Source organism: Manis javanica, chromosome 10 (genome assembly GCF_040802235.1).
Source record: "Manis javanica isolate MJ-LG chromosome 10, MJ_LKY, whole genome shotgun sequence".
In the NCBI taxonomy this organism is placed as follows: Eukaryota; Metazoa; Chordata; class Mammalia; order Pholidota; family Manidae; genus Manis; species Manis javanica.
This window is the reverse complement of record NC_133165.1, coordinates 482819-503963: the sequence shown is the minus strand read 5'-3', so window position 1 is coordinate 503963 and position 21145 is coordinate 482819. Positions and strand designations below refer to the sequence as shown.

General features: G+C 58.3%; 1 protein-coding gene across 6 annotated transcripts in view; it reads left to right on the top strand.

Moving 5' to 3' along the window:
• The window catches only part of MAPK8IP3 (mitogen-activated protein kinase 8 interacting protein 3), a 44329-nt gene that overhangs the window by 6050 nt on the left and 17134 nt on the right, over window positions 1-21145 (top strand). For 2 of the 6 annotated variants that reach the window (XR_012121814.1, XM_037005789.2), the window contains exons 2-8: window positions 6474-6594; window positions 8409-8479; window positions 8603-8694; window positions 14584-14728; window positions 17381-17627; window positions 18030-18132; window positions 18284-18402. Coding sequence is in view for 5 of the 6 variants with exons in the window: in XM_037005789.2 (XP_036861684.2) it covers window positions 6474-6594; window positions 8409-8479; window positions 8603-8694; window positions 14584-14728; window positions 17381-17627; window positions 18030-18132; window positions 18284-18402 (898 nt within the window). In the remaining variant the exon portion in view is untranslated. Of the gene's footprint in view, window positions 1-6473; window positions 6595-8408; window positions 8480-8602; window positions 8695-12154; window positions 12179-14583; window positions 14729-17380; window positions 17628-18029; window positions 18133-18283; window positions 18403-21145 lie in introns of all 6 variants that reach the window. The other 4 variants (XM_037005791.2, XM_037005793.2, XM_037005790.2 and 1 more) reach the window with 4 other exon arrangements.

The following is a 21145-nucleotide window of genomic DNA, read 5'->3' as shown; positions in this document are numbered from 1 at the left end:
CCCAGCAGAATGGTGTCCCACGGGTTTGCCCTCCTCCACGGGGCGGGGGGTGGGGAGAGCAGGGGCTCCGCATGCTCGCCACCTTGCCCGGTCCTGGGTTCGGGAGCCCAGTTCATCCCACTGAACCTCAGGATGGGTGAGGCTCAGGAGCAGATTGTTGGTGAGGAAGTGTGGTGAAACCCAGAGGTTAGACTCTATTGGTGGCCGGGTGGGGCTGGCACGTCCTGGGAAAGCATCGCAGGCCCCAGGGTAGAGCCTCACTCACCCCAGGGAAACAAAGTCTTGGCAGACACTAGAGCCATCTAGTCATCAGTCATGGGGTTTGAGCTCCGGGGGACAAGGATTTGGGGTACTGCCCAGTGGAGTAGATGTGCCGTGGCGTGCGGGGCTTGGGGGCTCCGGTTCCTTAGCACAGCCTCAGGCCCTGCGCCTCCACCTTCCTCCTTGGCTCCATGCCGGCCTCTCCCTACTCCCAGCGCCTTCCCATATGCCCAGGTCAGTGCCCTGCTGGGGCCAGTCTCAGGTGATCGGGTTGTTTCTGACCTCGAGGCCCTTTGTCTACAGAGAGGTGAGCTTGGTGAGCTGCAGGCAGTGTCTCTCCAACTCGGGAAAGCTGGTCTGAATTACACCAGTGCCATTTGTTGGGATTGGTTGCTGGCAGACACTGGCACAGCAGACCCTTTAACACAAATGTGAGGAGACTGCTTTTCCTGTATGGGGCCTCATGGCCAGACAGGCATCTCGTACTTGGACCCAGGAGTACCCCTCCCATCCGTGTGTCACCTTGGGGCCGCACTTGTAATTCCAGGGCCCTGCGTGCTTGTCCTCTTCTGCTCAGCGCCCACCCTGCATGTTAGGGCTAAGTGGGGACAGAGCTATGGAAATGGAAAGAAAGTTGGAACTGAACAGCCGTGGCTTGAGGCTCTGGGAGTCAGGTGCCCCTGTGAGCACCTGGTAGATACCCGAAGGTGCTGGGAAGGCACTGGCAGCCCCAGGGAGTTCACCAGTGGGCAAAGGGTACCTGCACCCAGCACGCCAGTGCTCACCTCTCTGCCTGCTGAAGATGGACTGAGGAAGAGCATATCCCTTTGGAAATGCGCTCTACCCCTGACCCCAGGAGGAGCTGACTGGTCAGTGATGCAAAAGGGCAAGAACCCGATTCCCCTTCATTCATTTCTAGCGAACCAGCCAGAGGCAAATAACTTGCTGTGTGTGACCCTGGCCTGTGGGACATACCAAGGGAAGGGTTAGATCTAATATGTTAGTTTACTTTGCCACTAAAATAACCTCAGATCATGAGAGTCGCCAAGTCTCCAGTGGTTGTCATGGGAGAGTGTTCACCTGGTGACCTCTTACCTTCTGCCAGGTAGGCATCTGTTGTGGTCTGGATTCTATTCTTGACAAGACAGCTCAGTTAACTCCTGAAATGTGCTTTTATGTATGAAATGGGGAGAGTGAACCACACTCCATGGGGTATGGAGAAAAGCTTCGTCAGGTTCCTGGATTCTGGAAGAGCCCATACTCCAAGCTTATTTGTAATTACCTTGAAATTCATCATAAAGCAGATTCTGAAAACCAAAGTTGAATCTAATTTTAAAACAGAGCACTTTGTTGGTGGGAGGGAGAGGGAGGTATATCCTAAAAAGAAATCTAAAAAGGGATTCGTGTGACATATTGGTATTTAGACGTGACGATTACGCGTTTTGTATCTAGACATTAAGGGTAACACACCCTGGCGTGTTTTCCTTGATTATAATTGGTAATCGTTGCTCTTCGGGGGACTCTAAAGAGTTCCTCTGTGGGCTGTCATGTGCTACATGACGTTTTGATGAGACTTGGTTAGACATATGACAGTTCCGAGGAAGCTCAAGTCAGCAGTATGTGTCAGCTGTGTGTGAGGTGTTCGCCTGGGTGTGGTCGGGACTCAGATGCTGCTGCGTGTTCAGGTGCAGACACACCCACCCACGTGATGGCTGTTGAACTTCTCTTCTCAGTTCCATTCCTGCCTTGTTATATTTTCTTCCAGAAGACTCTATAGACTTCAGCTTCTGCCCTACCCTGCCCCCAATCATTGAAAATTCTTGAGTCTCTTAAATCTGAAGTGAAGTAAGTGATCTTTAAACAGAAATGTTTTCTGCTTCTTTGAAAACATCTACTGAGCTTTTTGTGACTTCAAGGAACCCAGTTAGTGACAGCCCTCCTGGCACCTCTCCGCACCCTCCCTCGTGTTGGGAGAGCTGGGATTCACAGCCTCCTCCCCGCCCTGTTAACCACACCCCCTGCCGTGGGGCTCCTGCGTCCTTCCTGGGCCCGCCAACGGGCTTCGCCAGCCCAAATGGTCTTTCGGTCATACCGAGCCCAGCGCTGAGCATCCCTCCCAGAAAGCAGAGATGCCGCATTGGTCGGCCTTGGCCGGGACTCCTCGCTCCTTGTCCCTCCGACACCTGATGAGGGACTGCGCTGCCTGTTCATTTCAGTTCAGTGCCTGGCTTACATGTGGTTAAGTCAGCTCAGTGACTGATGGATTTTCTCAGGGGGGAAGCAGGGAGGTGTTGTTGAAGCTGCAGAGAACTTTGGAGTGTTTGCAACATGGTCCTGAACTTAAGCCCTAGGGCCCTGTAGCAGCTCTGCCTGGGTGGTCCATGGAGGAGAGGGGGGATGGGGGGACCCTGCCTCCCAGGCTGTGGTAGCCCCATCGTCCCACACTTGGCCCGGAGCCCAGCAGGAGGGTGGCCGAGCTGGGGCCTCTCAGGTCTTCTGGTGACTGCTAGTGTTTCTCAGGAGTTGGCCCCATGCAAGCGCTCACACCCTTGTCAGTGGGGCTGCTCAGAGGGTGGAGGGGTACCTCCCGGTTGCTAAGGCCCAAGTGTTTCCCAGCCTGTGGGTCGCCCCTTAGGCACCCAGAACCACAACTGACCTGTTTGCCCCCCTGGGATCCATCTCCGTGTCTCTGAGCGGGCCCTCTGCCTTTGGCCTTGAGGATGTCCGTAGACACAGCTTTACATGGTGTCTTCTCTCTCCGTTAGTGCCTCCGTATTTCCTGATGAGGTCTGAGGATGTCGGCCTGTGAGCTGGCTGGGGGCCAGATTGATCAGGAGCCCCTCGGCCTGTCGGCAGTCCACGCCATGACGAAGCTTTTTGGCCTGTCTCTCAGGTCGGGTTTTAGTTCTTGCCTATCAGGATAGATGTGGAAGGGTCTATCTTGACCTTCTTAAGGGTCTGGAAGTGGATTTTCTTACATTGTCTCTAACTTGGAAATCTTTTTAGGAGACTCCCAAATATTGAATGCAGGTAATACAGTGAAATACTGGAGGGGGGAAATTCTAGTGAAATGAGTCCAGCACCAAGAGATCCCTTTTCTTTGCATAAAACCTCAGTGGCGCAGCTCTGTGGCAGGGTGGCGATTGGTTTAAAGGAGAGTTTTCTGTCTTCGAGCTCTAGCTTCCCCATCAAATGGCTCTTCCCTGGCTCAAGATGAGTTTTCCTTTGTCCTAAGTGGGCCCTGAGCATTTCTTCATCAGACTCAGGGACTCTCTCTGAGGACTAGAGAGCTGGTGCCAATGTCAGAATGCTCATCCAGAAAGATGAGTGGGGCAGCGCATCTGAATGACTGTCAGTTAATCTAGACAGACACACACGTGGGAGTCACCCAGCAAATGCTGGAAGGGAAGACTCCCAGGGTGACTCTGTGTCAGACTTTAAAGGCAACACCACAGGTTTAAGGAGCCTTTGGTAGTGGCTCAGACATGGACTGAAATATAGCTTAGAATTTCAGCATGTGAGAAAGGTGTGCTTCCAAGCAGTGAAGAAAAAGGTAAGTAAGCTTCCATGCCATCCACGCATACTCCACATTGCGTTGAAGATGGGCAGATTCTTGACTAGGCATCATAAAAACCCTTAAAATCATCAAGAAAAATAGGAATATAATGGCAGGAAGTTGGACAAAGGACATAATAAGCTGTTCATAAAAGTAGTATATATGGTGAATAAATTCATGAAAAAGTGTTCAATATCACCAGTAATTCAGGAACTGCGATTTCAGACACTTGTGGCAGGTGCCTCCCTCCCACCCCCCAGCTCCCCTCCAAGGTAGCTAAGACTAAGTTCTCTGCCTACGGTGACAGCTCTTGGTGAGCGTGCGCTGGCCGTCTGAGGGTCGCAGTGTGTGAGCACAGCCTTCAGCAGCAGGAAGCTGTGGGGCAGATACACCGCTACCAGTAAAGCAGGCATTTCACAGCAGCACAAGCCCAGCACCCCGAGGTGAACAGGCTGCAGGCGCACCTACAGTGGCGCAGACGCCACCCCATGTAGAAAGATGTTTGGAGGTCAGTGTCAAGGAGAGACTAGGTGGGGTTACAACGCACTGTGTGCCAGAGATGGCACTTCTGCCCCAGACACAGATCGGGGAGAGCATCCCCCAATTTTAACTGACTCTGGAAGGTAGAACAATAGATTTTTTTTTTTTTCGAGAGGGCATCTCTCATTTATTGATCAAATGGTTGTTAACTACAATAAAATTCTGCATAGGGGACTCAATGCACAATCATTAATCAACTCCAAGCCTAATTCTCAACAGTCTCCAATCTTCTGAAGCACAACGAACAAGTTCTTACATGGTGAACAAGTTCTTACATAGTGAATAAGTTCCTACATGGTGAGCAGTGCAAGGGCAGTCAAATCACAGAGACTTTCAGTTTTGATCACGCATCACGAACTATAAACAATCAAGTCAGATATGATTTTTCGTTTGATTTTTATACTTGATTTATAAGAACAGTAGATTTTTTTTAAATACTCTTCTTTTTACTCAAAACTCATCTGATTTTTCTACAAAAGTATATGTTGTCTGTCATTCCTTTAATGTTTTAAGTAATGGGACTAAATCACCAAATCACAAAAGCCCTAAGCAGCCTGGAGCGCCTGCTCACTGCCCCCATGCCACGCACGGCCCCACAGCCGCTCCCTCCGTCACACGCCGCGCCTCGCGCATGTGCTTCCGCTGTGGCCCATCGCTTTCCTCCTTTCACTCAGGTTCGTGTGATTTAAGACTTTCTGGTGCCTGTGCTCCCAGTCAGTTCTGCCCCCAGATCACTGCACAGACTGGGTTCTTCAGCAGGAGCCCCCATGGGTTTCACCCAAAGACCTTTGAGGGGCTGCTGTAGGAAAAAGTGTCCTTGGGGCCTGGGTGTGTGTGGGGGCTGGGTGTTGGGGGGGCCTGGGTGTGTATTTGTGGGGGTGTCCTGGGTGTCAGGACCCTGGGAGGGCCTGGCTGTGTGTGTGATGGAGTCCTTGGTGTGGGGGGCAGGGCCCTGGGTGTTAGAGTGGGGGCCTGGATATGTGTGTGTCGGGTGCTTGGGTGTCAGGGTGGGACCTGGGTGTGTATATGTGGGGGTATCCTGGGTATTGGGGTTGGGGCCTGAGTGTGTGTGGTGGGGGGGCTGGGTGCCAGGGTGGGGCCTGGGTATGTATATGTGGGGGTGTCCTGAGTGTCAGGGCAGGGGAGGGGCCTGGGGGGAGCTGGGTGTCAGGATGGGGCCTGGGTGTGTATATGTGGGGGTGTCCTGGGTGTGTGGGGCAGGGCCTGGGGGTGGGGTTGGGGGCCTGAAACACAGCCATGGCCATGACTTAATCCACTTCCAGATACCCAAAACCTGAAATCAGCTGTCAGTTTTATATTCCCATCTTCTGAGACTCTTCATATATTAAGAACCCAGCTGGTATTTATGCTTCCTACAAATGAAATTTCTTAATAGTATTCCCTCTCCTCTCAGTGAAATTGAGGTGTTCCCGGCTCCCTGCAGCTAGTGGTGACTGTGCTGCCAGCAGCAGTTGTGGGGACACCCTTCCTCCCCCTGCCAAAGGCTGGGATCCCCCTGCTGTCAGCAGTAAGCTGGTGTCCCCTAAGATTTGCTTTTATTTTGCAAAGTGCTTTCTTTTCGCTTGGTTTATAATAATTCCGCTCAGAAACGTAGATGCAAGTGGCAAATTACAAAGACTTATCCCCCTGCCATATTTTAAACAGGAGGGGTGACACTCTACGTTACTAGCTCTTCCAATATTGATGGCTTCCTGGACCTGGTAGTGGGTGAAATACAGACGAGGGAAGTCGACTTGGCCTTGCTTAGCTGTCTCGTGTTGAGAGGAGTAACGTAACCCTGTTGCAGAAGGATCAGCGCTGTTATTTGTGGGGCCCAGGGCAGCAGTGGAAATTCAGGGCTGCTTGTTTAAAAATTACTAAGCATTTCAAGATGGTGCCAGCAGAACATGGTGCAGGCCTGAGCCCTTCTCGGTCCGGGGCCCTGTGTCGCTGCCCTGCCAGCTGGGTGGAAGGTGACCGTCTTCACTCCTGGGAGGCCCTTCCGGCTTTCCACTCAAGATCGGGCTGCGAGCCGTGGCGTGGCCCTTCTGCAAGGGCCGCTGTCCTCTGGCGTCCCATGTGCTTGATGCCTGCTCTGTGTTCCTTCCATGTGTAGAAATTCATCGAGTTTGAAGATGCTTTGGAACAAGAGAAGAAAGAGCTGCAAACCCAGGTGGAACACTACGAGCTTCAGACGCGCCAGCTAGAATCGAAGGCCAAGAACTATGCAGATCAGAGTGAGTAGCAGGAGCTGGGATGTCGCACTTGAGGCGCTTGTCGCAACACCAGCTTGGCTGGAGCGGTCTGAGGGGCTCAGACACCAGGGAGAAAGTCAGTGGCAGCCTTACTTGATTTCCCTGTGACGCCCTCAGCCATTAGTCCTCTTTACAGCACTATGCATTTCCCTAGTCAGCCCCAAGTCCCTTATAGAAGTGACTGAAACAAGTAAGGCTCCTCTGATGACAAAGTGCTGCAGCCTGACCCGAATCTCACAAGGCGGACCCCGCTGGTCCTGCAGACCCAAGCTGCACGCTGCTGTGCAGGCTCCTGTCAGCACGCGACCAGGAGAGAAGGCTTTTTTGTGACCTGGAAGTCGGGCCTGCTGATGGACCCTACCTTTGCAAGGAGAGGCAGAGGGGGTTTCTAATACTGTTATTATAAGAACTTACTTTAGTTCTCAGAAGTCTGTTTAAACTGTCCTGTTGGAGACATCATGACCTGTGTCTGTGACAAGAATCTCCGACGACTGGGACCTAGTTCGTGGCTTTACCCAGTTCCCTGGGTGTGCAGGTGCCTTCATTTCACTGAAAAGTTGAGATCAGATTGCGGGAAATAATGGATTGATGTTCTGGGTCTATATCTATCCCAAACCGAGACTTAAGGGCACTTTGCTGAGGCCAGTACCCCGTGGTGAGTCCGTCACAGGCAGGTGACGGCCGGTGGCTTAATGTGTACATGCAGACATGCTCGGATACGTGGAGTGGCCACAAACTAAAGGGCCTATCTAGGCATACACAAACCCCTTTCTGTAATTACACAGACTCCTTAATACTCCCTTTGCTTGGAAACTTCTCATATGTGAAGCCTTTTCAGGTCTTCCCAGAAGGAAAAAAACAGGCTAAAGGTGTTTGCTCCAGGAGTGAGGGCCAGAGGGGAGAGGGGCAGGCTGGTTCCTTCGACCAGACAGGGGCCTGCACGCCTGCCCCTGCAGGTCAGAAGAGGCCGAAGCTCCCACCCCACAGTCCTCGCCAGGAACTGACGGACAGCCAGGCAACCCCTCTCAAGGCCAGAGCAGAGGTCAGACGTCCCTGGATAGAGCGCCTTCCTCGGCAGCCAGTTCTGTGTATGCCATGTGCTGGTGTCCGTAAGCACCTCGCCCTTGTCAAAGGAGGAGCTATAAACTCTGGGTTGTGCAGGCACACTTGCTGCTCCACGCAGTGTGGTCCCCAGGGAACTCGTTAGAAATGCAGGCTCTGAGGCACCGCCTGTCAGGCAGGGAATGACCTTGACATCATGTGGCCTCCAAGGACAGTGCTGGGCAAGTTAACCGGGATGGAGGAACAGGAGAGCATATGGACCAAAAGGAGGTTCAAACTAAACCAGTCTAAAGCAGGTAACAGGGAGACAGGGTTGGAAGGGCAGAGCTGCGGGAGTCCCCCGTCCCGTGCCTGTCACATGGCCTGTCCCTCGCTCCGCACATCAGCCTTTCCACTTCTGGGGCTGTAAGGACAGTCGCAGTTCGAGCAGAGGCTACAAAGGAAGGTGTCTGTGGCCCCCTTGTGGGCACCCATTCTGTCTCATTTAGCGGAATCGCGGGTCCTCCCGTAGCACAGCGTGCACAGCGCACCCCCGCACCGAGGGGGAACCTGCATCCCGGCGGCCCCGGGGCCGCTTCCTCATGATGCCCTTGTCTGGGCGCGCCTGCTGCTGCCAGTCTGCACCGGGCATCAGTTTGCCCCGGAGCCCGCTGCCGCTGGCGATTAAGCCCCAACAAGTGAGGAGCTGTGGAGGAGCGGGTGGTTCCATGACGAACAGCAGTTGTGTTTTCCAGTTTCCCGGTTGGAGGAGCGGGAGTCGGAGATGAAGAAGGAGTACAACGCTCTGCACCAGCGGCACACAGAGGTGGGCGCCCCGCGCGGGCCTCGTCTCCGGCCCGCCTGGACGCCGCCGCGCCCCGGGGCCGGGGGTGGGGGGGGCGCAGAGCTGGCGGCAGGAGTCACTCCCCGGGGCCTTCCTTCTCCGCAGATGATACAGACGTACGTGGAGCACATCGAGAGGTCCAAGATGCAGCAAGCGGGAGGCAGCAGCCAGACCGAGAGCAGCCTGCCGGGGAGGAGGTAGGCTGGCAGCGGGGCCTGCGGCCCAGCGGGCCCCACCCTAGGTCACTCTGGGGCAGGGAGCAGGGGCCGCCTAGGAGAGTGGTGTCTGGCCAGAGTGTGTGGCCTGAACAGGAATGTGTGCCGGAATTGCCCCGCGTGCTAGAATGGGGTTGAGGGTCTTGGGTGGGCCTTCCACTGCTGCCCTGTCGCCACGACGGCCCAGGGTGGATCGTGCGCAGGCCACCCTGATACCTTCAGATTCTGGTATATGATCTGCCTGCTCGCTGGCACACGTGTGGCCTCGAAATCCGCGCGCATGGAACCTTCGCAGTCATTTTGGACATGCGCAGAGCGGGGAAAACTGCCTCGCCAACACATGATGCCAGTTGAGGTTGAACAGGCAACACTTGGCCGCTTGCCTCAGCCTCATGCCAATTCCCAGAGGGCGGGGCACCATCCGGGGGGATCCGAAGCCCAGCTGTGGCCCCTGTTGGTGGGGCAGCCGGGTCCCCAAATACTCCTGTACCTCATCTTCTCTTTTATAAAGTAAAGCAAATAGAATCTACCAGGATGGGTTAGGAATGAAGATCGCCATCTGTATGAGATACGCATTGTGTGTGCGTGCCAGAATAGAACTACCTCGAATCTCGAGAGTTGACTGTACGTGGCTGGGGAAGAGGCCCGGGCTAGCCTGGCAAGTGCTGGGCAGAGCCACCTTCCCACCTCAGGGCAGGGCGAGGCAGCAGACCCAGAGGCCCTTACCTGTCTGAGTTGAGAGCTCTGCTGGTTTTATCAGGGACTGGGGAGAAGTCTGCAGAGGCTGCTTCCTTCCCCACCTTCTCTGTCCTGCCAGCCTGAGACTGACCAGTCCCCACAGGAGCAGATGGTCAGGGATCTCCAGGCTGTTGGCCAGCTAAGGGAGTGGCCTGTAGTGGAGCAGAGCCGTGGACCCGGGCTGGGGCAGGTTGGTCCAAGGCTCTGAGTCTCCACCAGTTGGGGGAGGGGCCTGGGGTCGGAATTCCAGGTCCCATGGGTGCAGCTCAGAGTCGGCCTGTTTCCAGGCAGGCCCCTTGTTCCCGCAGACAAACCCCTAGAGCCCTGGCCGTGTCATGTAAAGGCCTGTTGGCTACAGCTTTTCTGCCCGCCTCTGCAGTGAGTCATGTGTGCAGGAAGACTTGGGCCCTCCCCCCGGGGGGGGTCCACAATTACTCTCTGGGTCCCGGTGGGCAGGGGTGCTTTCCTGTCCCTGAGTGTTCTGATCTGAAAGCAAGTGCTCGGTGTATGTGGGGAGGCCTGGCAGGACCTAGGAAGGGCGGCCAGGGCTGAGTCACGTTCCTGGACAGTCTGGCTGCTGTGAGGCGGTCAGTCTGTGAGCCCTGTGGGGGTTTTGTCACGATCAGTGCTCACGCCCTAAACAAGGTCTCACAGCCAGTCGTCAGCCGGCCCGAGACTCTGAGAATCCAGCAAGGGAGTGTGTATCAGAGGTGGCTGAACCACAGGCCCTGTGGGTAGTGCGTCCGGGTCAGAAACAGTCCGAATGTGGGGAATCCAGGCCCACCTGCCAGCTCAGGCTCAGGAGGCTCCCTCCTGAGCACACTGTGAAGTCCTCGCGCCTGGCACAGAGCCTCAGGAGAGCGTCCGAGTCACTGCACTCGAGTGCTGACCTGGGTGGGGTCTTCGTGGTGTCCGCGGCACTTGGCAGGGCAGCCTGAGCTGGGGCTGCAGAAGCTGGTGTTAGGGTTTCCCCAAGGAGTGCCGGGCTCTTGGCCATTGCCTGACAGCTGCAGTGTTCTGGAGCCTTCCAGCTGCTTCCAGCCAGCTCCCTTCAAGGCAGGAGCACCTCAAAGGTCATGCAGGGCTGAGCTCAGCAAGAGGGCCTGGTGTCGAGAGCCAAGGAGGCATGACCTCTGCTCTCAGGACTCGGCACCACGCTTGTCCAGCATCCTGAGTCACCGGACAGCACCTGGGCCTCGGGGCTCTAGGGAAGTAGGTGTCCTTAGGAAGTCAGGGCCATGTGGGCCCAGCCCAGAGCAGCAGCTGCCCAGGCTCTGGAGCTGGTGCCCGAGGGTCCCGCTATCACCGTGGGCCACCACGTGGCCATGCTCGGCCTCAGGTTCCTGCTCACATGGAACAGGTGCCGTGGTTCAGGATGGGGTGCTTTCTGTGGTACCTCCGTGGGTGGGGGAGCGGGGCCTGGTCCTGGAACCTGCTCTCAGGGTGTGTCTTGGGCCCCTTAGGCCCTGAGTGGAGGCTAGGCCGAGCACAGCCCCAGCCCACACGGCTCTCCCCGGTGCTTGGGGTTGGGCTCCAGACCCTTCTCCTGCCAAGACTGCTGGGCACGGGGCCAGTACACAACCCCCCCAGGGTCCACAGCAGTTCAGGTGTGCTTTCTCCACTCCCAGAGAAACACGACAGGCTGGTCCTGAAAAGCCCCATGACGCACTCTGTGGCAGCCAGGCCTCTGGCGTCTCTGTCTGCGCCAGCAGGTGTAGATCGCTGGTGGGCGGTAGGCCAAGGCCTTCGGGGCCTGGTGCAGAAGGTGAGCCCTCGGGGTGTGGCTGCCCTGGTAGGGGCTTTCTCCCTACCAAGCCAGTTCCAAGGGGAGTCACTTTGTCTATAAAATGCACCCACTGGCTGCCCAGGACCAGGAGGGCTCTGGCCCAGATTCCCAGCACTCCTGTCCCCTGGATCTGGCCCTGCCAGGAGGGAATCCCTGAGGCGAGGTGTCCGTGACTGCCCCTGGGTCTGCAGCCCCTCCTGTTCCTGCCCACAGGAGGAAGACCCTGGGGTCCCTCAGCCATGAAGGCGTGAGCCCCCGTTGGGGGGGCTGGAGCAGCGTGCGTCCCCGGCTACTCAGCCCTCCCTGCTCTGTGGTGCACCCTCTCCTGCCAAACTCTGGACCCTTTGGGGACACACGTGTGTCTACCAGCCTCTTGTTCACCCCCTGGCTCCCCCACAAGGGCCCCCTCTCAGTGCTGGGTTGCCCCTAGATGCAGAACCTAGATGCTGTTTCTCTTCATTCCTGGCTTGGTTTTCTGAATCTGTGTGTCTTCAGAGTAAAACTCAGTGTGAGCCCAAAACACCTACCTGGTCGGGTGCTTGGGCCCACGAATGGGCGCATATGTGTACTGTGTGCTCTGCCACTGAGTGCCCTGCCACTGTGTGCCCGAGTGCACACATACAGGGCTGCCTGAGAGGACTCACCGTCCACCCTGTGCTGGCCATCTGGGTGACCCTCAAAGTTGAGAGGGCTGCATGTCTGTGTGTCACCTGTCCGTTGCATGTAGTCTGCATGTTTTGACAACTGTCTGTGGAGGGGAGCAGAGGGTGCGCCTGCTCGTCATCACGGTGCACCAGTCCCTGTGTGAGCACATGTGACCCGAGCTGCCTGGCCTTCACCCTCTAATGCTGTCTTCTTGTCTTGTCCTCTGTGCTGTCGCCCCGCATGCTGGGCCTTGTGTCTGTCGCTGCCCTGCAGTCCGCGCCAGTCGTGGAGGAAAAGGTAAAGCCTGTGGCAGTGTTGACACTGTTGTGCTGAGCACCCCGGGGTCCCTGGCTGGCAGGTCTTACTCACCATTTACCATCACAGACTCTTGGTGTGGCACTTTGAGGGCCACGACATTGAGGAGGCAGCGGGCTGGCCCGAGGTCCCTGAGACAACCCCATAGTAGGTGGCGGAGCAGGGCCCCCACTCAGCAAACCATGCCTTGTCCGCAGACTGGATCGCCGTCTGTAGCCTCAGGCTGGTGCTGCCATAGAGGCGTGGGGGCCAGAGACCCTGAGCTATGGTGGCAGATGGACCTGCCTCACAGCCCAGCGCTGTCACTTAGAGCCCTGGGCCCAGAGCCAGCAGTGCAGCCATGATGCCCACGGGCATGTCCCGTGGGAGCCACAGAGAGCAGCCCAAGGACATGGCGGCCAGGCTTTGGCGGGGCTGAGGGCTGGTAGGCAGCAGTGCCTGGCTAGTGCTTGTGAGGCTTGGGAAGCAAGTGGTGCCGGTGCTGCATGCTCGGTCCCTGTGACATTCCCAGCAGAGAGTGGCTGGGCTGGCTAGGTGCCGTGTGTGCGGGCACGCTGTGGGAGTGGGAGACAGGCAAGTGGCCCCTTGTCCTCTGAGGCAGGATGCCTGCACTCTGTACCCGCAGGCTGGCCATGGCGCCTGGGGCTGAGGACCCATATATGTGGCCCCCGGAGCCACGCCCAGGAGAGGGCTCCCGACCACACTGGGAGCCCACGGAAAAAGTGCCAGCACCCCCGAGGGAGCAGACAGGAGTGGTGGCCTGGCCACTGTGGTGCTGGAGGCCTGCCCGTCCTCCGGGGATGTGCAGACCACACAGCAGCCGCCCGCCTTCCCAGGCACCAAGGGGCCTTGTGGGCTGTTGTCAGAAGAGCTGAGGGAGGGTTGGGTCGTGGCCCACCCAGTTTCTGGACAATTTCCTTCCCACCTTGACGTCTTAGGGGCTGAGTTTCTTATTTTAAGTGACAGGCTAAGACATGTCCAAGAAGGTATCCCTTGTCAGAGGCAAGGGCCACATGAGGTACCTGAGATTGTCTGCAGGAAACCGCTTTCCTGAGTGGCCTAGGTGGGCACAGTCGTCTGTGCCCCAACCAGATCCTTGGGAGCACTCTGCTCTTTGGCTCTGACCCTGCCACGGATTAGCTACCAGATGGCACAGCCAGGTCCCAGCAGGTCCAGGGAACCCTGGTTTGTGGATGGCGGTATCTTTATTGAGCTGGACAGACGGACTGTCCATGGTGGGTACAGAGCAGGTGCTTCATCCCAGCCCAGCCTGCCCCCAGAACTATGTGGGGCCCCATCAAAGAGACCACCTTCCCAGAACTGTGCTTCCTGGAGCCGCCTAGCTGGATATAGAAGCCCCAGTCCCAGTGGCCACTCGGCCCCCTGCCGCCCTCCCCTGCAGCCTCCAAGCACCATGAGCAGGCCTACCGCCTTCTCTCTCCAGAAGAGTACAGCCTCTGGACCCTGCTCCTTGGGACCCCAAGGAAGCCCCCCACCGCTGCAGTCTTGGGGGTCGATCTCTGAGCAGGAGATGCTGTGGTGCAGGGACTCTATTTCCTGAGGTCTGCAGCTCCAAGCAGCAGGGGCTCTGATGGACGACAGTCCCTGAGAGGCCATGTGTCTGCCCCAGGGTGAGGCAGGAGATGGTGAGGCCGAAGCCTCCAGCAGCCCTTGGAGCATCTCTCGGGGCCTGAGCCTCTGGCAGGCGGCTTTGTGCTTCACTCTCATGACTCCAAGCCACCAGACACTCCAGTGTCCTAGCCCAGCTTTGGCGAAGTCCACCCCATCCCCCCCAGTGTCAGAAAGGGGCCAAAGGCTGCGGAGGGCGGGGGCCCAGCAGAAGGGCAGCCACTCTTTACTGCGTGCATATCTGTGCAAAGGTCCTGCAACGAGGAAGTGTCCTATGGAAACAGTAGAGGAGTGGGTGGGTGATGGGGGACAAAGGACGAGGCACAAAGGGGGCCTGCCCGGTGCCAGGAGGCAGGGCCAGGGCTGGCAGCTGTGAGGAGGCAGGGCTGGGCCCACCGGGATAAACCATCTTCATCAAGTCACCAGGGGATGGGTCAGTGCTGGCCACGATGCCACAGGGCCACAGAACTGCTGTGGAGTCTTAGCCTACACAGCAGGTGCCGCTTAAAACCGAGGTGGCTGAAAGTCAGAGACCCCCGGGAGGGACGGTGTCGGGGTCTTGGAGGCCAGGATCCCTGACCGTGGTCACGTTGATCAGAGTGGCCAGGGCAGGTCGGCCATCCACGGGCCACGCCCTCCCAGGTCGGGCGCCATCAAGGACAACTGTATCTGCACGTGGGCACTCACATCCAGACAGCTCAGTCCTTGTCCCGGTCCCCTGGCTGACCACTGCTCTCCTTCTCTCCCTCACATTCCAGCAGGAAGGAGCGTCCTGCCTCTCTGAACGTCTTCCCCCTGGCCGACAGCATGGTACGTGTGCAGACGGGGGGCAAGCTCGTGCCTGCGGGGGACCACTGGCACCTGAGTGACCTCGGCCAGCTGCAGTTCAGCTCCAGCTACCAGGTTTTGTAGCCGTGCTGTGGAGCAAGGGTCTCCTCCCCAGTGTCCATGTTCACTCAGGAAGCCCGCTGTGCGTACAGCCCTTCACAGCTGCCCCGGGGCAGCGGACCTCCCCGAAGTGTGACAGCAGTGGAGAAAACATGGGCTACAGTTCAGGCTGTCCTCACCTGCAGGCCCATACTAGCGGCTGCTGGGTCTCTGAGTTTGACATCCTGGGTGTCTGTCACTAACCGGAGAGTGTACCCCGCAATGGGGGCCCCGAGAAAGCCAATGGCCTAGAACAGGTTCAGGGCACCTGACCACTTGTGCCAGTAATGGTGTTAGCTCAGCGTGTGGGGCAGAGGTGGGCAGACCAGTCTGGGACACTAGCCCCACAGCTAGGTAAGGTCATCACCCTCCGGGCAGAGGAACAAGCCCAGGTCTGGGGGGGTCCCGCAGAGGCCATTGGAGGTCACCTGGGAGGCAGTGCCTTGCCTCTGGGCTGACTGGGCTGGCAGACGGGGGGCGTGTCTTCCCCAGGAGCTCCCTCCCAACTGCCCTCCTGCCTCAGCGTCTGGCTGGCCTGCAGGAGTGGCTGCCAGCTGCCGGCTGTGCCACAGAGGGGCTGCTCCCTTCTGCTTCTGTCCTGGGCAGTGAGCATGTCTCTGCCGCACCTAAGTGGGGTGCTCCCTGCTGCCGTGTGGGGCTGGGCAGAAGGGCCGAGGCCTGCGGGGTCCGGCTGTCCCGGCTGCAGGGGCCTGGCTTGGGCACACAAGCCGCCGAGGGCTGTGGCCATTGCCCTCCATGTGCCTGTGTCTGAGCAGCTCGTCTGTGATGTCTCTTCTTTTCCTGCTGTGTGTCTGAAATAGTTTCTGTTAATAAATCATAGTGTTTTATGTTTCAGTTCATAAGTGTATTTTATTTCATTTTTTTAAACAATTTCTTTTAAGTTCTTTTTATTTCATGCTCTAGGTTTTAAGATTTCTCTAATTTCTTAATTTTTGTTGTTGTTTTTTTGTTTTGTTTGTATGTACTGTATTTTCAGTGTTTTAACGGAGCAGTTGTGGCTCCTCATGGTGAGGAGTGGCTGCTAAGAGTCTTTGCGTGTGGAGGCCACTGCCCCACGTTGATGTTAGGAGGTTGAGAGGTTTGCCTTTAGGTAAGTGGTGGCCAGGGGGAGTGCCCTGTGGGTAAGTGGTGGCCTGTAGGGTCTCAGAGCTCAGGCAGCCTGGGGGAGGCCTGGTCATGCCACAGAACTCCTTGCAGTGGGCACTGGGGTCGAGGAGGCCACCGAAAGTCCACAGACACAAGTTTGTGAGTCACTGGCGGGCTGGGCAGCGTGGCCCTTGAGGGAGTCGGTGGCCCAGAAAGTGTGGCCCTGGGAGTCCTGGCCCTTCACCCCTGGCCTTGCCCCACCTCCGAGAATGCCCCTGCCTCTCGTCTCCCTGCCTCTGCTCCCGTGCTGCCCGGGACGCCTAGGGCCTCTGACGTGCTGGTGGAAAGAGGAGAGGACTTTCCCTCCAGCCAGCCCTCCGCCGCAGGAGGTGTTTGTGCAGGGTCCCCCTAGGCAGGGCACTTCCCCTTGTCCCCCCGCCGGGCCGGGCTGAGCATTCGTGGCCGTGTGGCACCCTGAGCCCTGGGGGTGGGGTGGGACATGTGACCGGTGCCACCGTCCTCCTGGGGCGTGTGCCAGGGGCTCCTCTCAGCCGCACCCCTCCTTGTCCTCATGAAAGAGAGCAGGGGGGCAGTGGGGAGCTGCCGCCCCAAGGCTGCCGGAGGCGCCGGGACCCCTGCGTGGGGATGAGTCAGGGTCGCCAGTATCAGAAGAGCGGGGGCGATTTTCATGGAGCTCGTCCCGCAGTCGGCCTGTCGGGAAGGACCGTAGAGGAGCTGCGGCTCAGGCCCTCTCAGAGTCAAGCTCCACTCCCCTCGTGGAGCCCCCGAGGCCTTCCGGGGGTCATGGCCTGTCATGCCCGTCTTCTCCCTCCCAGAGTGCCCCGGGGATGCTCTGCTGGAGGGGCGTGGGTGGGAGTTTCGTGTTCACATTTGCACAGATGCTTAAGTCAGACTGTGGTCCTGTGGAACCATGGGGTTGAGCATTGGCGTCCCCTGGTGTTTCTGAGAGGCCACAATGGGGGGAACTGGGAGGCATGTGCCCCTTCATAGCCCCGACTGTGGCCAGGAGCAGGTGGGACCAGCCCCTGAGTGCCTTGCAGCAGGGTGACAACTTGAGGAGGTGTGTGCTGCCTGGGTGGCCTCCTCCCCGGTCATGAAGAGCCCTCTGCCCTGTCCTGGGCTGCAGCTTGTTTCTGACCACCTGCCTCCTACATAGGGTGGCCTGCCATATCCATGCCGCTTCACGTCCATCCTTCTTTGCAGCACCCTTGGCCCGCCAGAGCCCATGCAGACCACCTAAATAAGGCGCAGCCACCTCTGGAAAGCCGGGGGGTAGCTGGGCGAGCCCAGTGACTAGGCCATGAGGGTCAGGGTCAGCTCGGCAGGAGATTGCGGTCCTGCCATCCTTCTGGCCCAGGCGCAGAGCGCAGCTTGATTATGGCCAAAGGAGCTGAACCAGGGGGCCTTGTGGAGGTGGCCCTGCATGGTCCACGCCACCTCCCTGGAGCCGCGAGGGTGGTGACCCACACCGTAACATCCTGTTCCTGCCTTTGGCCCTAGTGTCCACACGACGAGATGTCTGAGTCGGGCCAGTCCTCGGCAGCCGCCACACCCAGTACCACAGGCACCAAGTCCAACACGCCCACATCATCTGTGCCCTCTGCCACGGCCACACCGCTCAATGAGAGCCTGCAGCCCCTGGGGGACTACGGCTCCGGCACCCAGAACAGCAAACGTGCCCGGGAGAAACGCAGCAGCCGCAACATGGAGGTCCAGGTCACACAGGAGATGCGGAATGTCAGCATAGGTACTGCAGGGGCAGCCATGTCTGGGGCCTGGCTCCCACTTTTGCGGGGACAGTCCTGTGGGATCCAGGCCCCCATATGGCCCCACAGTTCCTGCATTGCCTCTTTAAGGGCCCCATCTCCAAACACATTCTGATGCTGGCAGCCAGGACTCGAATTCAGGGTCCCACTCAGCCTTGTCATCCCCCAGACAGTCTGAGAGATGGGGGTGTAGGGAAGGCAGGCCATCTGGCTGTTCAGATGGGATCCTGAAAGGCGACAAACAAGGGCCTGAGGGGTGGGCCCCATCCAGCCTGCATTGTGGGAAGAGCCCTCTTCTGATGGGCCCCATGGTGCCACCATAGCAAGGGGCCTCCAGATGGGGCCAGTGGGGCCCTCCTGACACCAGTCTGCATGTCCCCCAGGCATGGGCAGCAGTGATGAGTGGTCTGATGTTCAGGACATCATCGACTCCACCCCAGAGCTGGACACGAGTCGGGAGCCCCGTCTGGACCGCACAGGCAGCAGGTGCTCCTCGGGCCCACGGCCCAGCTCCAGGGGCCCTGCGCTGGCCGGAGGGCTGGGGTCTCTCTCTGACTCTGAGTGGCCCCACAGGGTACTGGGGAGCCCTATATGTAGTCCACTCACTCTGCCCTGCCCCGGCCGCGTGTCCTCACAGCCCGACCCAGGGGATCGTGAACAAGGCGTTTGGCATCAACACCGACTCCCTGTACCACGAACTGTCAACCGCAGGGTCCGAGGTCATCGGGGATGTGGATGAAGGGGCCGACCTGCTAGGTAAACACATGCCACCACTTGCTTTTGTTGGTGTGGTTCGGAATGAAAGTAGAGTCTCTGTCAGCCATGGGCTCAGACCTTTTCACGGATTTATTGAGTATATTTCATAGGCCCGTAATAATCAGCCACATAAGGCATACAAGTTGGGGTCTGGGCCCCTCATGAAGCTGTGCAGTTCTCTGACTTGGGCAACTTGCATCACCCCAAAGAAGCCCCGCTGTGAGCACTCAGCCGGCTCAGCCCCAGACGCCCCCCGGTGCAGAGACACATGGGGCAGCCCTGCACCCCTGAGGAGAATGCCCAGGCAGGGTCCGTGCCCCGTGTGACCCTGCACACCACAGGTCCCAGCAGAGCCCCCGCTCCCCGGGCAGTGCAGACCGGCTCCTGCCCTCCCATCCTGGGGGACAGGCCTCAGGCAGGTAGTGCGCCCTGTCTGCTAGACTGGGGCCACTGGCTAGGGGCTGCCACGTGACTCTGAGGCAGGGCCGTGGCCCTCGGGTGCGGCAGACTGGGAGAATTATTGGCTATATTCTCTATTAGCTAGTCTTCAATTAAAAAAGATTTTTAAAAAGTGGCCTTGTCCCCCAAACACTTGCCCGACCAGTGACGCTCCTTGAGCATCTGATGCCCTTCGTGTGACTGTGAGCCCCTTGGTCTGCGCTCCTGCTGCTCATTTTTGCCGTGTGAACACTGCTGCCGTTGTGCCTGTGGGTGTGGATCCTTGCCCGCGACACTGATGGTTCTCAAGGGCAGATTCCGGATGCGGGAGCCCCGGGTGACAGTCTGGGCTCTGGAGAACTGGCGGCAGGCTGCTACCCGGGCAGAGCGCCCCCCAGCAGGGGCTACCTGGCAGCCGGGTCAGGCCCCGGGGCCTGCTGGGAAGGGTGCTGTCGGGAGCTGGTGGCAAGTGTGTGGGTGGGAGTGTGCCCTTCACCGGCCACCCCTGGAGGGAGGGCTCCAGGAACCTAAGACAGGTCACGATGGCACCTGAGTTCGTGGGAACTTGATAAAAAGATAAAGGCCTCACCCCTAGGAAATCACACAGACATGCGGCATTTTGCATCTCTGTTGGGGTCTGAGTGCTTGTGGAGGGACCAAGGTACCTTCAGGGGTCGCCCCCAGCCGGCCTGGGAGATGGGACATAGAGGAGGGGCCAGCAGAAGCCCACTGCCCCTTGACCTTCCTTCTGTCTAATGCTCAGCGTACTCATCACAAGAAGAGTAGCACGTAGGCCACTGTCCATCTGTGGTATGGCTGTGTCCTGCCCCCTAGAAGAAGAAACCGGTCTCGGGGCCGTGGGGAAGTGCAGAGCCAGGACGCAGCCCAGGTCCCACCCGGCGGCCCCCTGGCTCTGGCCATACTCGTACTCGAGCTCTGTCCACAGAGGAGGCTGTGCTGACACAGACTTTCACAGCCCACATTCACCCAGTGGGAGGAGGGGTACCGTTCAGTGGCTTGGAGCATACTGGGAGCTGAGCAGCCATGGCTGCGTAACCTTGAGGCATCTGACCCCCAGAGGGAGCCTGTCCCTGCTGGCGGTCACCCCCGCCCGCCCCCAGCCTGCTTCCTGTCTGGGGCTTTGCCTGGCACGCAGGTTCCCCCTCAGTGGGCCCTCCCTGCTGCCTTTCATTTAGCAAGGTGCCTCCAGGGTCCCCCCACGCTGTGGAAGGTGTCAGAATTTCATCCCTTTCCGTGGCCAGATAACGTGCTGCGGCGCAGCCAGACCACAGTGGGTGCCCCTCCACCCACACAGACGTGTCCGGGCCGTTTCCACTCTGGGCTGCTTTGCTCATGTGCCCGCTATGCTCGTGGGCCCTCGTGCTGTTCTGCAGCGTCCCCAGAGCTGACCGGCCCTCACTGCCCTCTGTGGGGGTGGCCTGCCCTCAGTCCGCCCCACTGGTCTCCACCTCCTGCCCCCCTGGCGGCCCCAGGCTGGGAGAGCCCTGATGGTGGCCTGCTCTCCCCCGGTGACTGTCCCCTCCTTCCCCTGCCAGAGCCCTCCTGGCTGTCAGACACTCCAGCACTCAGCTGACCCCCAGTTCATCACTCCAGCTGTCACTTTCATGCAATCTCCATAAACAATGATGGAAGGAAAAAGTGGGGAGGTGGGAGCCAAACATTGTGAGTTTTCCCTGGACACCACGTTGGCTGGGTCAGTGTGCAATTAAAGGTGGGCTTGCTTGCTCAGATGTTGTGGGGCCCTAGGGAGGGAAACAATGCCCGATAAATCTCTTGAGGTCAGTTCACAAGACGGGGTGCCTGACGTGGTCTTCACGAGAAGGCCTAGCCAGGTGGGTCTTGGTCTTGTGGAGCTTGCAGTCAGAACCCTTTTCCCATGTGGTGACTGAGCATGGGTGCTGGGCACTCAGCATGGCGCTGCCACACTTGATAGGATTGATGACCTCTGGGCACTGCACAGTTCTGGGTGGAGCGAGCCCCACTTTGGGGAGGGATGAGCTTGTTGGTGCCTTTCTAGAACCTTAAGGGCAAGAGGCATGTGACAGTCAGGCAGCTGTGAGTTCAGGAGGGGCCTAGCACTGTGGTGACCTGCCCATGGGGCACTGAGGCCCAGGAGTCTGCTCTTTGTCAGGGTGGAGGAATTAACTGGGCTCTAGTCTCCTCATTCAAGGGACTGTCCCCAAATTGGGCTCAGCTGGAGCATCGATGACGGGAGTCCTGGTCCCCATCACCACATCCGCAGAGGGGGTGACACCGACACCTGGCCCTGCATTCCCCATCAGCT